The 21,112-nt window shown below is 43.3% G+C and overlaps 2 protein-coding genes across 4 annotated transcripts in view; one reads left to right on the top strand and one right to left on the bottom strand.

Annotated features, from left to right (window-relative positions):
- The window catches only part of grik5 (glutamate receptor, ionotropic, kainate 5), a 76,634-nt gene extending 60,799 nt beyond the window's left edge, over window positions 1-15,835 (top strand). For 2 of the 3 annotated variants that reach the window (XM_079627138.1, XM_079627137.1), the window contains 9 exons: window positions 6,943-7,146; window positions 7,320-7,433; window positions 8,341-8,450; window positions 8,603-8,776; window positions 8,918-9,083; window positions 10,487-10,712; window positions 12,484-12,612; window positions 13,385-13,506; window positions 14,523-15,835. In XM_079627138.1, coding sequence (XP_079483264.1) covers window positions 6,943-7,146; window positions 7,320-7,433; window positions 8,341-8,450; window positions 8,603-8,776; window positions 8,918-9,083; window positions 10,487-10,712; window positions 12,484-12,612; window positions 13,385-13,506; window positions 14,523-15,128 — 1,851 coding nt within the window. In that variant the 3' untranslated portion in view covers window positions 15,129-15,835. Of the gene's footprint in view, window positions 1-6,942; window positions 7,147-7,319; window positions 7,434-8,340; window positions 8,451-8,602; window positions 8,777-8,917; window positions 9,084-10,486; window positions 10,713-12,483; window positions 12,613-13,384; window positions 13,552-14,522 lie in introns of all 3 variants that reach the window. The other variant, XM_079627136.1, reaches the window with a different exon arrangement.
- Window positions 15,836-15,998: 163 nt separating this feature from the next.
- LOC307006300 (nectin 1b-like) lies at window positions 15,999-20,427 on the bottom strand. The gene is made up of 5 exons (XM_079627139.1): window positions 20,260-20,427; window positions 19,175-19,534; window positions 17,904-18,012; window positions 17,247-17,278; window positions 15,999-17,104 (listed from the first exon to the last, which is right to left on the bottom strand). Exons 1-4 carry the CDS (start codon window positions 20,315-20,317, stop codon window positions 17,260-17,262), a joined length of 546 nt encoding a protein of 181 aa, XP_079483265.1. The 5' UTR covers window positions 20,318-20,427; the 3' UTR covers window positions 15,999-17,104; window positions 17,247-17,259.
- Between the last annotated feature and the right edge of the window lie 685 nt (window positions 20,428-21,112).

The raw sequence follows: 21,112 nt of genomic DNA, 5'->3' as shown, positions 1-21,112 counted from the left end.
GACCAACTGCACTACAGCAAGCCCAAATAGCCCACTTATGTTCACAGGAAGTTTACCACATCTACATCAGTAATTCCTGTCCTAAAACTGAAACTCTTAATGAATTATGTACACGATGAAAAGACAATTTACAGCATGTCGATCATGATAGAAAGAACGTCTCGGTTACGGATGTAACCCTCGTTCCCTGAGTAGGGAACGGAGACGTTACGTCGAAATGACGACGAATGGGGTTCGCTTAGAAGCCTATCCTCTTCGAATATTAATAAAACGAGCCAATGGCAAGCAAATGCCATGGGTCTGCTGAATTTGCATAGCGTAACTCCGCCCCACTGTGTGGGTATATAAGGAAGTGAGCCGGCAACATGCAGATATGTTTCTTCGCTGAAGGAGCCAAGGCTGAACTCGGCTGTTCCAGCGGTACAGCGGAAGTGGCAGGAAGACGTAACGTCTCCGTTCCCTACTCAGGGAACGAGGGTTACATCCGTAACCGAGACGTTCCCTTTCGTTGTCACTTCGAGTTACGTCGAAATGACGACGAATGGGGTTACCAGTCCAATCACGCCACCTCGGCTGTCTTCCAGTGCCCTGCGTAAGTCTGAGGTCCCTGTCGTGACTAGCACGGACGAAGGACTCCTACTTAACACAGGAATACCAAGGTACACTGGGAGCATATCTCAGTGGAATATGCAATCAGTGCCCGCCCGAAGGGGGGACTTAAGAATAACATATGACCCGGAGGGGGGTGCATACGGAAAACACTGGGGTGTCCAGCCCGTAGGGTGGAGTATTTCAACCCCAGGGGTGGCAGACTGGCTTGCCAAGGGAAAGACACATGCTCGAGAGAGGCTTACAGTGGAATACACACGTGGGGGTCGCCCAGAGGGGGAACCATGCACATGGTGGCACCTAGCCAACGCGAAAGCTGCCGGAGGCATAACTCTGGCGTTGACGTCAACAGCGCTGGAGGAACTCAGGGCTTATCAGGCTCACCTGAGGAAATATCGCACGTATCCAGTCCGTGGAGTGGAATGGCGAGCAAGCGAAGACACCTGAGCGGGTCCTAGCACCGGCTGGTTGAAGCGAGTACACGGGAGGACACTGGCTCCACTCGGAGATTATAGCTATAATCTGGCGAATGTGTAGGGTGTCGCCCAGCCTGCAGCTCTGCAGATGTCTGTTAGCGAGGCGCCATGCGCTAGAGCCCAAGAGGAGGCCACACTCCGGGTGGAGTGGGCCGTCACACCAAGGGGGCACGGTCGACCTTGCTGCTGTTGTAAGCCAAAGCAATGGCGTCCACTATCCAGTGAGACAACCTTTGCTTGGAGAGAGCCTTTCCCTTCAGCTTCCCACCATAACAGACAAAGAGCTGGTCTGAGGTCCTGAACACTGCGTTCTGTCTAAGTAAGCACGGAGTGCGCGTACTGGACAGAGCAATGCCAAGGCTGGGTCTGCCTCCTCCAGGGGCAGCGCTTGCAGGTTCACCACCTGGTCCCGGAAGGGAGTGGTGGGAACCTTGGGCACATATTCAGGCCGGGGTCTCAGGATCACGTGAGAAAAGGCCGGCCCGAATTCCGGGCACGCTTCGTCTACAGAAAATGCGTGCAGGTCCCCTACCCTCTTTATGGAGGCCAAAGCAACCAGGAGCCCTGTCTTAACTGACAGGAACTTAAGCTCCACTGATTGCAGAGGCTCAAAGGGAGCACTCTGCAGGGCATTTAGTACCACTGAGAGGTCCCAAGAGGGAACGAGAGGAGGGCGAGGAGGCTGTGTTCTCCTCGCTCCTCTCAGGAACCTGATGACCAGGTCGTGCTTTCCCACGGACTTACCATCAACTGCATCGTGATGTGCGGCGATAGCGGCAACATATACTTTCAGGTTGGAGGGAGACAGCCTTCGCTCCAACCCATCCTGCAGGAAGGAAAGCACGATACTGATCGGGCATGATCTGGGGTCTTCTGAGTGAGAAGAGCACCAAAGACGAAGAGGTTCCACTTCAACGCGTAGGCATGTCTAGTGGACGACGCTCTAGCGGAAGTGATGGTAGCCACCACCGCTGGTGGTAGGGTACTCAAACCTGCCTCGTCCCGTCCAGGAGCCACACGTGGAGGTTCCAAAGATCGGGACGAGGGTGCCAAAGGGTGCCCCGTCCCTGAGAAAGGAGGTCCTTCCTCAGAGGAATTGGCCAGGGAGGTGCTGTCGCGAGGAGTACAAGTTCTGAGAACCAGGTTCGGGTGGGCCAGTGCGGCGCAACCAATATGACCTGCTCCTCGTCCTCCCTGATCTTGCACAGGTCTGTGCAAGAAGGCTCACTGGGGGAACGCATACTTGCGGAGGCCCCGGGGCCAGCTGTGCGCCAGAGCGTCCGTGCCGAGCGTGCCCTCGGTCAGGGAGTAAAACTGGGCGCAGTGGGACGAGTCGTGGGAGGCAAACAGGTCTACCTGTGCGTCCCCGAACTGATCCCAATCAGCTGGACCGCCTGGGGATGGAGTCTCCATTCTCTCGGAAGAGGCTGAAGCCGTGAGAGCTCGTCGGCTGCACAGTTCAGGTCTCCCGGAATATAATGGCTTGAAGCGACCTCAGATGCTTCTGACTCCATATGAGGAGGTGGCGGGCGAGTTGCGACATACGGCGGGAGCGTAGACCACCTTGTCGGTTGATGTACGCTACTGTCGCGGTAATGTCTGATGGGCTAGTACGTGCTGGTTCTTGAGCAGCGCCCGGAAGCGGTGCAGAGCGAGACGTACTGCCAGCAACTCGAGGCAATTGACATGCCATAGGCGGTGGGGTCCTGTCCAGGAGCCCGCGGCAGCATGTCCATTGCACATGGCGGCCCAGCCCGTGGAGGAGACATCCGTTGAGACAACAACATGCCTGGAAACTCGTTCTAAGGGCACTCCGGCCCGAGAAAGCTGAGATTCGTCCACGGGGATAAGGTCTGATGGCAGGTCGGAGTAACTGGTACTCGGAACGTGCCCTGACGCCATGCCCACCTCGGGACTCGATCGCAAAGCCAGTGCTGAAGCGGTCTCATATGAAGCAATCCGAGCGGCGTTGCCGCGGCTGCAGATGCCATATGCCCCAGGAGCCTCTGAAAAAGTTTCAGTGGAACCGCACTCTTGCCCTCAGATTGTCTCAGGCAAGTCAGCAGTGACTGCGCGCGTGCGCTCGTAAGCTGCGCGCACATGGCGACCGAGTCGAATTTCCTACCGAGAAAAGAGATCCTCTGCACGGGGCAAAGTTTGCTCTTCTCCCAGTTGACCCGAAGGCCCAGACGGGCTAGGTGCCGGAGCACTAGGTCCCTGTGTTCGCAACCCTGGTCCGAGAGTGAGCTAGGATTAGCCAGTCATCGGGATAATTCAGGATGCGAACCCCGTGCTGCCGTAGCGGCACAAGGGCTGCCTCGACGACCTTCGTGAAGACGCGAGGAGACAGGGCCAACCCGAATGGGAGAACTGCGTACTGGTATGCCTGCCCCTCGAAAGCAAACCGCAAGAACGGTCTGTGTCGAGAAAAAATGGAGACATGAAGTAGGCGTCCTTCAGGTCGATCGCTGCAAACCAATCCTGTGGCTGCACACATTCGAAAATGCGCTTGGCCATGAGCCTCTTGAACGGAAGCCTGTGAAGGGAACGGTTCAAGACGCGCAGATCCAGGATTGGCCGTAACCCACCGGATATCCTGGGGACAATGAAGTAGGGCTGTAGAAGCCGGACCTCATTGCGGCTGGAGGGACAGTCTCGATCGCACCCTTCGCCAGCAGGGTGGCGACCTCCGCTCTCATGACAGGGGCATAGCCACCGACCATAGTAAGGCGGACACCTCTGAAGCGGGGAGGAGACCGTGCGAACTGAATCGCATAGCCGAGCCTGATGGTTCGCGCAAGCCAGCGGGACAGGGGGGAAGCTCTAACCAGGCTCCCACGGACTGTGCCAGCGGGGTCATGCGAACGACAGACGTCCCCCCGGGGGTGCAGCGAAGCGGAATGACCGGCCCAGACGTGGGTGGCATAGCGGCCCGGTGTGGGGGCACGGTCATTAGCCGCGTCCTGCCAGAGGAGGCCAGGGAAGGACCAGCGTTCCACAGGGGCGTGCTCAGGCAGGGGTCTGGCGACAGAGGGGGACGAGAGTGGCGAGGCCCGTGAGCGTGCGCACTGTCATCCGAGAACTCTGTGACAGAGGAGGGCGAGAGTGGCGGGACCCGAGGGTGGCGCGCACTGTCGTCCGAGAACTCTGTGTGCTCAGAGATGGGAGAGACAGTTCTTTGGAAAAAGAGGTTTTCCCCCGGCCCTCCACCGGGGGAAGGAGTGGCCCTGCAACCACCTCCTAGAAAGAACTGCAACCCATCTCTGAGCTGCCCGTAACGGGAGCACCGCATTGCTGCGGGGCTGGTACGGGCTGGGGCGCCTTCCTGCGACTACCTCCACGGCACGGCCTGGGTGAAGGGTGCTGCTAGGGCCGGCAGGGAGTGTCGCAGGAGGGCGCCCTCGGCGGCGAGCGGAATGAGGCAGCTGAGCCGGCGGCTGAGCAGCTGGCCGCGGGATCAGAGCCTCAGTCCGCTCTGGGCAGCCGAGAACTCTGGGCAGAGTCCTCGACTGCGCCGCCGAGGAGGCCAGTCTGGGATATGGGGAGTTGAGGAAGCGGCTTCGCTCAGCCTCGCCCATATCAACCAGACTAAGCCAGTTTTTGTCTCTGGACCACATATGTGGACATCACCTGACCCAGGGAGCGTGTGGTCACCTTCGTCGCCCGTAGAGCGAGGTCGGTGGCGGCACGCAGCTCTTGCAAGAGCCCTGGACCAGCCCTACCCTCGTGCATTAGCAATGAGCACCCCTGGCCTGGTAGACCTGAAGGATGGGCATAGCATGCAGTGAGGTGGCAGCCAGCCCCGCAGCTCTATAGATCTCTGCCACCGGAGTAGACAAAAACCTACATGCTTTGGGGTGGGTGGGTGCTTAGGGCCGCCACGCCAGTGGAGGCGCTGTGGGGACACAGTTGTGTTGCCACAGAACACTCCATAGGGGGAACCCCAGTGTACCCACTGGCCGCGACCTCATCGAGGGCAGAGAAGGCGGAAGAGGCCGCTGAGTAATCTCATGACCTCTTCATGCACGTCCAGGAAGAAAGGAATTGGGGGCGGGCCGACGTGTGCCGGTGCGTCCCCAAAAACCGATCATCAGCTTTAAGCACTTGGGACATGGCGGAGGGTTCCACACAAGCCCAAATGCTCGCGACTGCCCGGGGAAGCATGGCAGAGTTCTGGTTCAGACTCGGGCAATGCTGGCACACCCGGAGGAGGCAGCACAGCCGAGTCTTCTCCAGCGTACTCACGCCCACCTTGTGATGCGGCGATAGACAAGATTTCATCTGCCGGGGCATCGAATGAAATGCTGGACCAGCCCGCGACCTCTGGCCGGGACTGGTCAGCGATCTCATCCGGATACCACACGGGTTGCAATGTGAAGAGGAGCGTGTGGACCGAGGATAGATCGTCGGGTTGGTTCCACACAGCAGCCTCTGATCACCCTGGCCACCAGCCGAAGTATTCCCTCTTGCGGAGAGAATAGATCGGGGTGTGGATGAGGGGACTCTCTCTCGAGGAGGTCATCGAGTCTCGATCGTTACATTGCGATGGTCATGTCCCCGCAATGAGAACATGACGCATCCACGAACGCTGTCTGTGCGTTTGCCCAAACACATCAGACAGCGTCCGTGCCCATCAGCTGATTTAATCTGTGTATCGCACCCAGAAACACACGGGCGAACCGTCTTTAAAAAGACGCGCCGCGTGCAGCTCTTTTAGAGAGATAAAACTCAAACAGCAGTGTTGAAGCGCCCAGGGAGAGACACACGACTGGCAGACCACTGCGCAGATCGGCAGGCAATATGAAGCTCGCTGGAATTCGCCGTCACACCAACACTTCTGAAGAGTAGCTCGTCTCGAAGAGTGAAGAGAGATGATCTCAGAATGGCTTGTGGAGTGAAGAATGCTCTTGGCTCCGAAAGCGAAAACATATCTGCATGTTGCCGGCTCACTTCCTTATATACCCACACAGTGGGGCGGAGTTACGCTATGCAAATTCAGCAGACCCATGGCATTTGCTTGCCATTGGCTCGTTTTATTAATATTCGAAGAGGATAGGCTTCTAAGCGAACCCCATTCGTCGTCATTTCGACGTAACTCGAAGTGACAACGAAAGGGAACAGTCATTACTAAGTGAGGAATTCATAGATCATTAAAGCTTAAAGGATCATTTCATTTTAACAAAACGAATCAAAATATATTTCAAAATATAGACACCAATTCCTGTAATTGTATCTAACATGATGGTGTGTTGTAAAGTGTGAGAAAAACAAACTCGACAAAACATCACAGAATGAATCAAATCCCTCACTAAAATTTGCTTATATTTGTGCTGTTGTGTTCCCATCATAAATAATCTCACTTCTTGTCACTTCCAGTCATTAAAGGACTGGCTTTTGTTAGTTAGTTTGTTAGTTATTTTTGTTAAAGGGGTATTAAAAATTATATAACAGAATAAAAAAAGTGAAAATCCTATGTACAGAGGAAAATCCTTTAGATTGATTACCAATTAAAACAATATTCCCAAGAAAAAAAAAATGTTTTGGCTGAAACATATTGATTAGAAAAGTTTCTAATTTTCCACAAAAATTTGGAACTGGAATATTTTTTAATAATGTTTTTCATGTTAGAAGTTAGTGTGCGTCACCTGAAGACATGGTAAAGCAACATCTGCTCCATCCAAAGTAGTGAAATTATTTAAAATGCACTGTTGTTTTCCTAATTGTGATAAAAAATAAAAAATAATATTTTTGAGTGTAACAATTTTGAGTGTAATATTTTAATCCAATAAAGTAGGATGAAAGTGATGGGGCCATGAACTTGTACTGCATACAGTAATGTGTGTGTTTGTGTGTGCAGGAGAACCCATACATGATGAGAAAGGTGAATTACCAAGAGTTTGAGGGGAACGAGCAGTATGAGGGTTTTTGTGTGGACATGTTGAGAGAGCTGGCTGGTATCCTCAAGTTCAACTTCCGCATCAAACTGGTGGACGATGGCCTGTATGGGGCACCCGAACCCAACGGCTCGTGGACGGGCATGGTGGGAGAGCTGATCAACAGGGTATGTAGTCGTGCTCATTAACTTGTTCTCTACTGAAATAACAAGTATTTTCACACGGTTGCATTCAATTCAGTTCTGTGTTATTTTCCTTGCTGTGTCTAGATGACTTTTCTAAGAATTTCTGTTGTGCTTCTACAATGTTTTATTGCTCTCTCCTTCTTTCTTTGGAACAGAAAGCTGATATGGCGGTAGCTGCGTTTACCATCACATCCGAGAGAGAGAAGGTCATTGACTTCTCAAAACCCTTTATGACCCTGGGCATCAGTATTCTCTACAGGGTCCATATAGTAAGTCACACACACACACACACACACACACACACACACAGAGAGAGAGAGAGAGAGAGAGAGACACAGTGGCATCAGTTTACGTAAAAAAAGAAAAAGAAAAATCACACTTTGTGAATGACCTCTAAGTTTACCTCAGGACTGACAAACTTGATAACAAGATTTATTGCTGTGGACTCTCAGAATGTGATAGGCTTGAGATATGGGGGGACAGTTGCAACAATGTATTTAAAAATATCTTAATTTTTGTGCTTTTCTAATCAAATGTTGTGATTAATTGAGATTAATTTGGATAACGAATTGGCACATAAAGTAATTAATTTTCATTAGGAATTTAACTCATAATTGTTGACTGATTTCAGGTTTTAATACCCTTAGAGTGACCAATTGTGTTATAAGCAAAACCTGACCCACACTCACTCAAACGGAAAACTGGTTAGTGAAATATTGGCTATATAGCCTATCTGGCGACTCTGTTGTGCCGTTCTGATCAATAGCGCCATCTTGCGTCCGGAGTAAAACATGCAAGATTAAACCATTTGAATGAACTGAGAGGATGATTTAAATTCAATGTGAAATTCTCTGCTTGTCCTGTCCTGAATGACAACAGCCAGTACAGAGTGTATAATCTGGATAACTAAGGGTGATAGATAGATAGATAGATAGATAGATAGATAGATAGATAGATAGATAGATAGATAGATAGATAGATAGATAGATAGATAGATAGATAGATAATGTGTCTAAATATCTAAATGCCTAAATACGTAATACTGCATTTACTTAATTTATGTAATTAAAAGATTGAATATTCATAGTGTACCTAATCCCTTATGGCTTTATTGCTGCCACTTTCCTTCCTTCAGTTGCATTAATTTACCTCTGTTTCTTTTCCACTGTCTCTCAGGGCAGGAAGCCAGGTTATTTCTCCTTCCTGGATCCCTTCTCACCGGCTGTTTGGCTCTTCATGCTGCTGGCTTACCTCGCTGTCAGCTGTGTGCTTTTTCTTTCTGCAAGGTACACACACAAAATCTGCAAACAATCATGGTCTTAATCAGTGTGTTTGTCTTGTTTTCCAGTAAAAATGTCGTACTCTTTATAGTATAGTGAAGAAATAAATATTTAATGCTCCATGCATTTCTCTCTCTCTGTGTGTGTACTTGTGTCAGGTTGAGCCCGTATGAATGGTATAACCCCCACCCGTGTCTGCGTGAGCGCAAAGACCTGCTGGAAAATCAGTACACGCTCGGAAACAGCCTGTGGTTTCCTGTCGGGGGCTTCATGCAGCAGGGGTCAGAGATCATGCCCCGAGCCCTATCCACACGCTGTGTTAGTGGGGTCTGGTGAGTTTGAGCGTGTGCTGGGGCTCCATATGTGTTGATGTTCATTTGAACAGAGTCAATGGACACATTACACAGCACAGCTATGGGCTTTTTGCTCTCTGCTTCCATCATTTATGTCCTCTCTCTCGCTCTCTCTTTTAGGTGGGCATTCACTCTTATAATAATCTCCTCATATACAGCGAATCTGGCTGCTTTTCTGACAGTGCAGAGAATGGAAGTGCCAATTGAATCGCCCGATGACCTGGCTGATCAAACCAATATACAATACGGCACCATTCATGGAGGAAGCACCATGACCTTTTTTATGGTACAAATATGATACTAATATTTAAGTGTATACACATCTATAGAACACATGCTGGCTTGCACATGTGAATGATACACAAGTATAAATCTCATTAACTTGGTGTTTTCACGCAATTTTACATTTATTACAAAATAAAAACTAAAGGCAGTAACAATATAAAAAATATATATTTATTTTGTTCTTTTTAATCAACTTATTTTCATCAGTCATCAATCTCAGTAAACGCTGGTCACAGACACGAAAATGTACCTTTCATTTCCTCAAGCTGATTGCTCACTAAACACACCTCACAGTCATCATGTTTTCAGGCCATTACAAGTTTGATTTTGAAGTGATATAAAGTGATGATATCTAAGTGGCTGAGATGTTGCTTTTTAATTAGTCCTCCCATTAACGCCATAATTTTGTTCCTTCAGACTGATTTGTGAACCTGCTCGAAAACAAGTGGCGGGATTTATCGCACGAACCAATCATATCCAATCATTCTCCTCTCACATGACTTTGCCACTTTCATTCTTAATTACCCCTCACCAAACCCACCGCATGCTTTTATGGGGTCTGTTAAAACTCAGTGGGCTCAGGGGAGGCAAGAGAGACGCGGTGTCCCGCTGTACCTTTACCTGTTGGACAGTGTTACTTTAGAAAATTAGTAATTTATACACATTTTATGTCACATTTTGTAATATTTGCATTGTTTTATTTTTATTTTTTTGTTTTATTATTTTCCAATTTTTCAAGGAGGCACTGCCTCCCTTGCCTTCTCGAAGGAAACTCTCCTGAAATATTTGCATGGATGAATCATTCGCAACAAGATCAATAACAAGCATTTAGTAAATAGATAGGGTGGGTTTTAATTTCATGTCGACTTCAAAACATCTTTATTGATGTATAAAGTTAACAATAGTTATAAAAATAAAAATAAAGAAAAGTAAAAATTTACTAGTCCATAAGGTTGAAAAATTAGCCTAAATTAAGTCATCTCCAGTTTTCTCCAAAATATTTTGTGTGGGATACAAGTTTATCTAATATAGGTGTCAGCAAAAAAATGCTTTATGCATCTCCTTTCACTGAACATCTGTTGAAAATGGAAAAAATGTGTTTAAATATTTTTTGGCTCAATTTTGTACCATATTCACGGAAAGAGCCAGCAGGCATATATTTGCATATGTGTATGGATGGGGTTTTGTTTGTCTTGTTTATTTTCTTGTTGGTTTTTCGTGTAGATTACCCTTGGCGTAATGACTGTGTATTTTCTTATCAGGTTTTTGTTTGCTCAAGTGTTTTTACCATCTGTGTGTGTGTCACTGTTTTCTTTCTGTTTGTTATTGTGCATGTCAAATAGAGTTTAAATGTTTATTTATGATGTATACACTGATGAAACATCCTCTCCTCCCCTCTCTCAGAACTCCCGTTATCAAACGTATCAGCGGATGTGGAACTACATGTATTCCAAGCAGCCCAGTGTCTTTGTGAAGAGCACAGAGGAGGGCATTGCACGAGTCTTGAACTCGAAATATGCCTTCCTCCTTGAGAGCACCATGAACGAGTACCACCGCAGCCTCAACTGCAACCTCACCCAGATCGGAGGCCTGCTGGACACCAAGGGTTATGGCATTGGCATGCCTCTAGGTGAGAGAGAGGATCCCTCGATTAGTAAAATTGAAAGATAAAAGTACACATTCATGATAGAAGCCTCACAGGCAATGTAGCAGCACTGTGATTCATGTGGTTTTGAAACCATAACACCATAATAACTCTTAAAAATAATGTTACCAACATTGTCAATTTATATATCTTTGACAAAACATAAACCTGCTCACTTTCACTTTGCATACAATCAGTTGTAATCAAAATTATTCAACCCCCATCGCAAATCAGGTTTATTGGCAAAATGTACAGACTTTCAGCTGTTTGCAATGAACAAATCAAACAAAGGTAATTAAAAATAGCTGAACACAACAAATGTTTCAAGTGATTTCCCCAAATTCAACTGAAAATGCAACTTTTAATGACTTCTGCAGTCTCAAAACTATTCAACGCCTTCATGGCAAGCATCTTTAGTTCTTAGTAGAACACCCTTTTGCTGTCATGACCTGCTGCAAACGAGATGTATAACCAGACACCAGCTACCTTTCTTGTGCTTTTGGGTCAGTAGTGATGGATGTCTTGAAGTTCTGGCATGGAAACCGCATGCATTTAGTACGTGCCTTACTGTGCAAGCTGAAACCTCAGTGCCTGTTGCCACCAAGTCTTGCGGCAGGTCTTTTTCAGTCTCACTCAAGGGCTTTTCTGAATCTGCCTTCTCAGAAATCTGGTTGCAGCCGTTGATAGCTTCCTTTTTCTGTGCCGTCCGTCCAGGTAGTGTAACCACTGTTCCTGTTTAAGTTTGAACTTGCAAACTATGCTTCCAACAATGTCTCTAGGAACATTTAGTTCCTTCGCTATCTTTTTGTATTCTGTTCCTTGTTTGTGAAGGGTGATGAGATCTTCTCTTAACTTTTTGGACCATTCTTTTGTCATATTTTTAACATGCAGTCAAACGTGACACCAACAAAGCTAACCATTTCAGATATTTCATGTGTTCTAGCTCAAGCACACCTGGTGCAAATAATGAAGCCCTTGATTAGCAGCATCAGGTGTGCTTGAGACAACACCTGTTTTGCAGATTTGTGCTGTTGTGGGGGATTCTATTCAGGGGGTTGAATAATTTTGAGACTGCAGAAGTCATTAAAAGTTGCATTGCAAACAGCTAAAAGTCTGTACATTTTGCCAATAAACCTGATTTGCAATGGTGGTTTAATAATTTCGATTACAATTGTATATGTTCATATACGTCTACATATTTCTGTCATGACAGCTCTCTGAAAGATAGGCATGGTAATGGATATGGCAATGTTATTGTATTTGATCTTGGCGGAATAGATCTGCTACGCTGCTGCTGCACATGTAACATACATGAAGTTACCCCCCATGCACAATATGCGTAAACGCTGCAACTTGTATGCTTACTAAATCACGCCACAAGACTTTTAAACATAACGCTTAGATTATACTGTTATGATTGCTTATTTAATAAGCAAACCATGCAATATGCACAGAGAAATGGAGTAAAAGAGTGTTCACTTATCTTAGATGTTGATTTCATATGCTTTCCGAAAGTGCGCTGCAGACTGCTCACAGCAAACTACCAGTAGTTATGTAAGCAATGATGAAGAAATATTTAAGATTCTGCACTATATACTGTAGGCCGCTAATAAATTAAGCGAGCATTAATCATGTAAACTTATTTGGCTGTCATTGGACAGACTTGTTTTTAGATGTGACATGATGTGAATAACTTATTGGCACTTCCTCATGCTAGATCACAAAACGCATACATCTGCATTATTCCGTCTCACAGGTTCTCCTTTCAGAGATGAGATCAGTCTGGCAGTGCTGCAGTTGCAGGAGAATAACAGGTTGGAGATCCTGAAGAGAAGATGGTGGGAGGGAGGGCAGTGTCCCAAAGAGGAAGACCACCGCGCCAAAGGCATGAACCTCTTCTGCACCTCAACGCAATAATTTCCACCCAGTCTCATCCCTGCTGAAATATCCATTTAGAAACGGTAGCTGTGTTCACAACATGTTAATTGGTCAAAAAGCTACATTGTTGCAAAAAAAAAAAACTGCAGGTAGTTCCAAAAACCAGCAGAGGGCTAGTACGGTATGTTTCTGGTCCAATATGAGCTTGAACCAGCTCATAACCAGCTCATAACCAGCTCATAACCAGCTACCATGTTCCAAAACACAAGGTGCTGGGTTTCTCACACCCACTGTAGCTGTCAAATGCAAGCAGTTTTGTGTGTGTTTAAAGTCGCGATGAAATGGAAGTATAGACAGTTCTTTTCTTCCATATTTTGACACATCCAAGTGAAACGGGTTCTTGAAAAAGAAAAAATGTAGGACAGGCACTTGATTGGTTTCTGATTAGATTGAGGCAGATCTGAATGTGAGCTTAAAGTCGACTGTGTGAAAGAGGCGGGTATGTCTAAATGTTTGGAGAAGTCTGGCATACGTCACCAGATAGGTCTGTCATTTTCAGAATATCAAGTGACATTTTAATTTAAAATGATGAGCTAAAAACTAAATAAAATAAAAATGAAATGCATAGATGAATCGTTCACAATAAGATCAATAAAATGCATCTCGAAAATAGGGTGAATTTCCACTTTGTGCCGACTTTAAGAATGTATATTTAATATTTCTATGCCTGTGATGAAAGATTGTCATAGTGTTTAAAAGTGTTTACTTCACTGTTGCAGGTCTTGGGATGGAGAACATTGGCGGTATATTTGTGGTGTTGATCTGTGGCCTGATTATTGCTGTGTTTGTGGCTGTGATGGAGTTTGTGTGGTCCACACGCCGATCAGCTGAAACAGACGAGGTACGGCCTCTCTCCTGCGACCGCCAATATCACAGTCACACTACAGTAGGTTACCAAAGCAACCCGCCGACTCCTCGCGTTAGTGTGTGTTGTAGTGAAGTCGAAGTCAGTGGTTGTTACGGTGTGCATGCCTACTTGTGCAATATATAGTTCTGTGATATTCATGTATATGCACTGCCAGCCAAAAATAAAAAATAATTAAATAATTTTGTATGTTTTTGAACGTAGTCTCTTGTGCTTAAGAGTCTCTAATGCTTTTTTATTTTTTTTATGAAATATCAACAGTAATACTGTTGAATATTATTACAATTAAAATAACTGCTTTCTATTTTAATATATTTTAAAATGTAATTTTTTCATGTGATGACAGATGGATTTTCTAAACATTTCTTATTATTATCATCAGTATTTGCTGCTTAATATTTTGTGGAAACTGATACATTTTTCAGGATACTTTGATGAATAGAAGTTCAACAGAACAGCATTTATTTGAAATAGAAACATTATAAACACTTTTAATCACTTTAATGCATCCTGACTGATTAAAAACAATTAAAAAAACCCACCTCAAATTTTTGAATAGTAGTGTATTATGGTTTCCACAAAAACCATAAAGCAGCACAACTGTTTTCAACATTGATAATAATAACTAATAAGAAATGTTTATTGTGGATCATGTGACACAATGTGATACTGAAGACTGGAGTAATGATACAAAAAATTCAGCCTTGCCATCACTGCAATAAATAACATTTTAAAATATATTAAAATAGAAAACAGTTATTTTAAATTGTAATAATTTCACAATTTTACTGTTTTTACTGTATTTTTGATCAAATAAATTCTACCATGGTGAGTATAAGAGACTTATTTCAGAAACATAAAAAAATCTTTATTATTCCAAAATTTTGACCAGTAGTGTATATATGTGTGTACATATCTGTGATATATACTTCTGTGATATATACTAATCTTCTTTTGTTCAAGCCTTTAATATATATATTTTCAACATTCAGGTGTCTGTATGTCAGGAGATGTTGACAGAATTCCGTAACGCTGTTTCCTGCAAGAAAAGTTCTCGCCTGCGCCGCCGCCGCCCCCTGTCCAGCTCTCTGGCCCTTCGGCACCCCACCCGCATCACTTTAGGGGCCCCGCGGCCCCTGCGCCTTGTCAGAGAGATGCGCCTTAGCAACGGAAAGCTCTATAGCGGTACGGGACCCCTGACGGGAAGCTCAGGGCCAGGAGGAGGCCCCTCAGACATGGGCCCCGGGCCCCAGCGACTTCTGGAGGACCCGTTAGGTGCCAACAGCACCCCCTCAGTGGGCCTGGCACCGCCCTCAGTGACAGTGCCTCTGCCGCGGGGCTGCACTCATGTGCGCATTTGCCAGGAGTGCCGGCGTATCCAGAGTCTCCGCACAACCTCTTGTACACGAATCCCTCCCTCCTCGGCCCCTCTGCCCCGGCTGGCTCCGCCCCCTCCTCACTCATCCTCCAATACAGACAGTGAAGGGGGAGGCGGGCCGAGCCCATGCCGGATAGGACACTCCCCATCTACAAAAGGCTGCACTTTACCACCACCTCAGTCTAGCAACAACACAGACCTAATGGGAGAGCAGAAATGAGGAAAAAAGAGACTGTCAAAAGGGGAGACAAAAGTATGACACATTTTTGCAATATTTGCCCCCTTGTTCAAAATCATAGACATATGCACTTTCCATCTTTTCCTTGGTACGACAGAATTATCCTTTTCTTTTGGATAGCCATGTGTCATATCAAGTATTCATTCTTTTGTATTATTGAACTATGTACTATAACAGTGACCATGTCTGAAGTAACCTTGAGATTTAAGATTGTCCGCCTCAGTCAGAGGATTTAGAAGTGATCAAACTTCCGGCAGCACACAGACGTCTGCTTGCGCTCAGAGGCAGACTGTGGCACAGACTCTCCTTCCCTTCCCTGACTGAATTCTCTCTGTTACGATAGAGGTCACACACAGGAAGTAGCACAGAGACGCTCTCGTCTTAACGTCATTCTTCGCAATGACACCGTACAGATCAGAGCCAGACCAGATGAGAGCACACACGTTAAAGGAGGACAATGACGCTAAGTTGTTAATTAAAGATATTCTAAACAGATATTCATACTTTTCTGTACTATACTTATTTTTAAATTCACTGTCTGTGTAATTTAATTCTGGGGTTGTGTTGTCTGAATTGGAAATTAAAAAATAGAGATACTTTATTGATACAGAGGAGATCAACTCTGAATGAATATGTATGTTACTGGAAACGAGGAGCTGTTTGTTCATTAAAACATGGACTTTGGTCTGTCTGTAAGAACTTGAGTGCGTGCTGGAGATCACACCACATACCTCAACACAAATGTACATGCGCTGCATTTTCCACAGAACAGTATTTTTAGAAACAAAGTCACACATCTGTTTTGGTTCAACTTACATTTGTACATATTCCCACACACATCACATGCACTGAAACATGACTGATGAAAGAAGGAAGAAAAAAGCAGAATTGAAACTTTAATTTTAATTTTAAAATAAATAGTTCTATACAAATGTGAATTGCATTATAAAATGATGCGTATTTACATTAATATTAGATCAGAAGATATTTTAGGTGAGTGCATTGAGGTCAAGGGGTCAGTTTTAGCAGTTTTAGGAGGGCTTCCACATGTTATGTTAAAACTATAGATCGACAAAGAAACTCATTTGGAATTAAAAAAATATATGAATTTGTCTTTAACAACATGCATTTTTCAAAAAAAAAAAAATACTCTCAACCCTTATGCTGTGTACAGACTGGATTTTGTTTTTCTGCTTTCTGCAGACATTTTTGTTCTTCTAAATCGAAATCAAAGCCAACAAAGGGATACAAAAACATGTGTCTTGTAATCAGGACATTTCTTTTGTTTTGAGAAGATTTTTGACTTTTGCATAGACCACACCGAATCAAGTCTAGCTCTAGAAAGAGAACAGGCACTCTTTTTACCAAAACACTGTCTGTCCGTTTTTGAGCCATTTTAGCAGAATAACAATTAAGGCCTGTTTACACTAAGAACAATAACTAGTGCCACACCAATGGACTATAAAGTTCTGTTTATTTCAGTGTCATGCTGCAGTTATGCCGTCTGCTGAATTCTGGATTCTGATCGGCTTTCAATGATTTGTATTTTTATCAGCTGAAAAAAAAAAAGTGATTCCAGTGATATTGTTCCTCTATAGTTATCGTTATAGTTCATGGTGTGGTTGTGTGGACTTGCTTATTGTTAGAATTAGAATGATCATTAACTTCATAGTTACAGTTATCGTCATTGGTGTGATCGACCCTTTATTGTCTCTACTGTTCAAACAGCTAATTCTTCAATAGACCTGCAGTGGATGTGACGTTTGTACTCTTTTATTCACCTGTGCATACACAGTATCCTGCTCTTCTGTGTGGACACCTAAAGCCATCTGATTGGCTGAGGCTCGCAGTGATGTTAAGCGACCACTGAAGCAAACAGCAGCGTATTCAATGTCCCCTGATGGTGAGGTGCTTCTGTTGACTTTGCCTGTTTTCAGAACCGTGGCATAAGTGACATCCTAATACATGAAGAGAAGTTTAGTCATTTGCAGAAGCTCATGGCCTATTTTGCACTTGTGAAATACCATGTGACTTGAGATTCAGGATTGATTACGTCTCTCACTAGATCATCATTCTTAACAGCAGGTACTGTATTCTCACCTGTTGTAGGTCATCAGGGCTCTGAGTTGTATCTAGTAAAGAGGTAAAACACTGGTCAAATAGCAGAATGGTTTCAAAGTAGAGGAATGGAGTGAGAAGTGTACAGGTGTGGCTTGAAGTGCAAAAGCAATTGGGAAAGTATGGTACCCCCTATATGGGCCACGGGACATTTTTTCTGAAAATCTGTCCCCATTATTTTGTAATCTGTACTTAAGAAAGAATCAGCAATATGTGCAGTTTCACACTGAGCATTTCCTTTAAAAAGAGAGATTTTAATCAACCCATGCTTGAATTTTATACTTACAATCTGCGGAAGTGCTGCCGGCTCTTCTGCCATGTGTAGCAAAATATAAAAAGAGAAATGTTAAAGGTCTTTTAACATCTAAGCTCATTCCCTTCCCTATGTAATATCAGTATGTCCTATTTTAGTTCCAGGTTTGGTAAAGATAAACACGACGATGGACATAATGCTGGCACAATTTCTTGGTTTTAGCTGTATGTCAAAAAAGTATTTTATTACAAATTGGGGAACTTTATTTAGGAGTAAAAGCTCTGTGTTTTTTGCTCTGCTTGGCTGTTGGCATGAATCTGTCATAATTCGACATTATCCACGACATTACAAATTAAGAAATTGCTAAATGTTTTCTAGTCACATACCGTCGGTTGATCAGGAACAAATACCCCACAGCAGCTGTAATCACAGTGATGAGCACAACAGCAGTCACGATCCCTACAGCCGCAGCGATGGACAGAACAGGAGGACTGCCTGTGGACGGAAAATCAGGAGGGAGCTCGTAATAAACCAGCAATTTTTGCAAATCAGTGGATTTTGAAAGAGCATTCATGATGTGCACTCTCTATTTTTCATGCTTATTTTGTGATTTCATTCATTTTATTCAGTGGTAAGCACTTATCACTTATACTTATGGTTAGGGGTTTGTTCCTAAGCACTCACTTAAAGTATTAAACGTATGCCGAGTAAGATGACCTAATTGTGCCACTTTTTAAAAGGAGGTGCACTATTACTTGTCACAGAAACCAGACTTATTTTTTTAATGAAATAGATTATCAAAATTCCATAGATTTGACTGCATAAACCCGAGCTCTGTCTATATCTCTAGGCTGTGATAGGCTACACCCTAGCAACAGGATAGCAATGCGGACAATACTGTGGCATTAGGAACTATTACAGCAGAGGCAAACTCAAAAGAAAAGTTAAAACGTTTTTTCATTGTTTACACATTTAGCCAAATAACTTAATGTTTCAATTCAGATATACCGGTAATTAAGGCAAGACACCATCCATAATACAAATTTAGGGTTGTATTTAATAGGCACTTTATGTTTGTTTCTGTAGATTTCAATTACAATATATCTTTAAAGGCATTTTTTCTGGCTGTTGACAGACTTGTGGAGTGGTAAAAAGACATGCATAGGCCTATCCCCTTTGCAAAAACCCTTAAGTCTAAAATGTCATCAAAATAACAAGAATTTTGAACCTGGTGTAATCCAATGTTCAAACTGGTGTTATTAAAATGTTAATATTTACTTAGATGTTTAAACATTTCAGAAAACTTGTAATGTAAACGGTTTTGCCATTTTTAATGTAAGTAATCATGGGTGATATTATATCTATTTTTTATTTTATTTTATTCTGGTGCCTTGCCTTAAGTAACATCACATAAACAAGAGTGCTGTTGTTTTTTAGCTTGCTTATGGTCAGACCATCAGGATCACAACCATTAATTATAAACAAGAAGTTAATATACTGTTACATTTGAAAAACAATATTCCCCCGTAACTTTGTATATTTTCATTTGAGCAGCACGTAGAGGCGCTACTGAATCAATTAGTGTTGGATGAACAAGACCTTCGTAAAAAATAAATAGTTTAGATTCATTGGTAAATTTAAATGAACCGTTACATACCTTCTATAACTGTAAGAGTGGTTTGTCCTTTATAACTGCCGCTAGGGAAGGTTGTGTAGTCACAGCTGTAAACTTCCTGATCACTCATTCTCACGTCTCTGATAATGATGGAAGCGTCATAGAGAGGTAAGTTCATACTGAAGGTGACTCGGTCTTTCAGAAATGTGTCATGCAGAAAAACGCCATGGTTCATATTAAAGATAATGATTTCATATGGATTGGACTGATTGTGCCATGTCCACAGTACTTGTGATATGTTGTCCTTTGTGTTTCCATAGATGTATTGGCACAACAGTGTGACGTCATGACCCTGGTACCCAGTAACCTTAAGATGGGTGAAAACTTTCTGTCCATGCAGTACTGGTGAAAAGAGAGAGAGAGAGAGAGAGAGAGAGAGAGAGAGAGAGAGAGAGAGAGAGAGAGAGAGAGAGAGAGAGAGAGAGAGAGAGAGAGTAAGGCTTTTAAATCATATGAAATATATGCATAGAAAGAGTTGAGCAGAATTAGTTTTCCTTGTTTACTGTATGTCTAATATGCTTTTATCATCAACATTTGTATTTATTTTATTAAGTGTTTATATAACATTAGTGAGTTCTTGTGAAAGTAATAAAACTCCCAAAACTAAATCATCCATGTTATTGATTCTTAATATAAAAATATGTTTAGAGATCTTGAAAAATTCAGTTAAAATTATGAGTTTTAATGGAAGAGATATTCAGAGTAAATAAATAATAATAATAAAATATTATTGATTGTAAAGACAGCATCTGTAAATATTACGAGAGGTTATATCAATTCTCTACGACAACTATGTTAGTGCAAACAAGATTTAGCACAAAGATCATTTATTTTAAAGTACAAAGTATTTTCACCATAGTTATTAATTTAAGTTACTATTTTTTAACACTGTATTTGTATATGAGAAAACAAAAATGATGCATTAAACTCACTGCATCATTTTTCTCTTGCATTTTTAAGAGCAAAATGGAATGAACAACAACAAAAAACATTTTCAGCATATCACATAATTCTATATCTATAAAATTCTATAAAAAACAAAACTAGTAAATACAGTATTGACTCACCTGTAAACACAGTGGAAGACAGCAGTAAAGGAATAAATACATTATGTAAGTCCATCATAAGCTTATATTTCTAAAGTGATGGCACACCTCATGTTAACACCAATCCATCTTATAAAAGAACTTCAAACTATTCAAAGACAAAAGGAAGTTAACAGCAGCCAATGCCCTGGCCATAAAGACTTTTTAAAACAGCTGCTGAAAAAGCAGAAATGTTATGCACAGGCATATTTCCTAGTAGCTGCATTTTTACACTCGTGGAGGAAAAAAAACATTCTGTGGTTTCCACTTGTGACTCACTCTGTGGTGTGCACTTTTCCATTTCTAATTATTCATATTTAATGACCCAATCAAGAAAAAAGAAAATGGCAATTTTAATTATAGTTTAATTCAGTTTAATTATATATAAAAAAAAACATTAGGCTACATCTAGAGTATCTTTACCTTTACCTGGCATAGACATTTTATTGATTTGACATTTCAAACTGCTAATTTATGGGCTTTGATCACTACACATTATAGCCTATAACACTGTGACCAATCATATTCAAACCTGAACTTCAATCAAATGTGTATCTTTTTGGCAGACAATTCAAATAAGATTTAACTTAAGTGAATTGGCCATGAACACATTTTTAAGAAAATCAAGAGAATAAACAGCAAATGTAATGTTTAATGTAGGCTATAGACAAATCAGTATCACATGTAACCTCATGTTGGACAGGCAGTGCTGGTGCTTGTGTTATTTACAGAATATAAATTCTTGAAAAGTGGCACTCCTGCAAACAGTAAAGTAAAATAGCGAGACTGAACTTTCTTTAATTTAAATGTTACTTGACTGAAATGATAATTGCTC

The sequence above is a fragment of the Phoxinus phoxinus genome (assembly GCF_949152265.1).
Source record: "Phoxinus phoxinus genome assembly, chromosome: 10".
NCBI classification, from domain to species: domain Eukaryota; kingdom Metazoa; phylum Chordata; class Actinopteri; order Cypriniformes; family Leuciscidae; genus Phoxinus; species Phoxinus phoxinus.
Note: the sequence above shows the minus strand (reverse complement) of the source record. Positions and strands in the feature narration are given on the sequence as shown.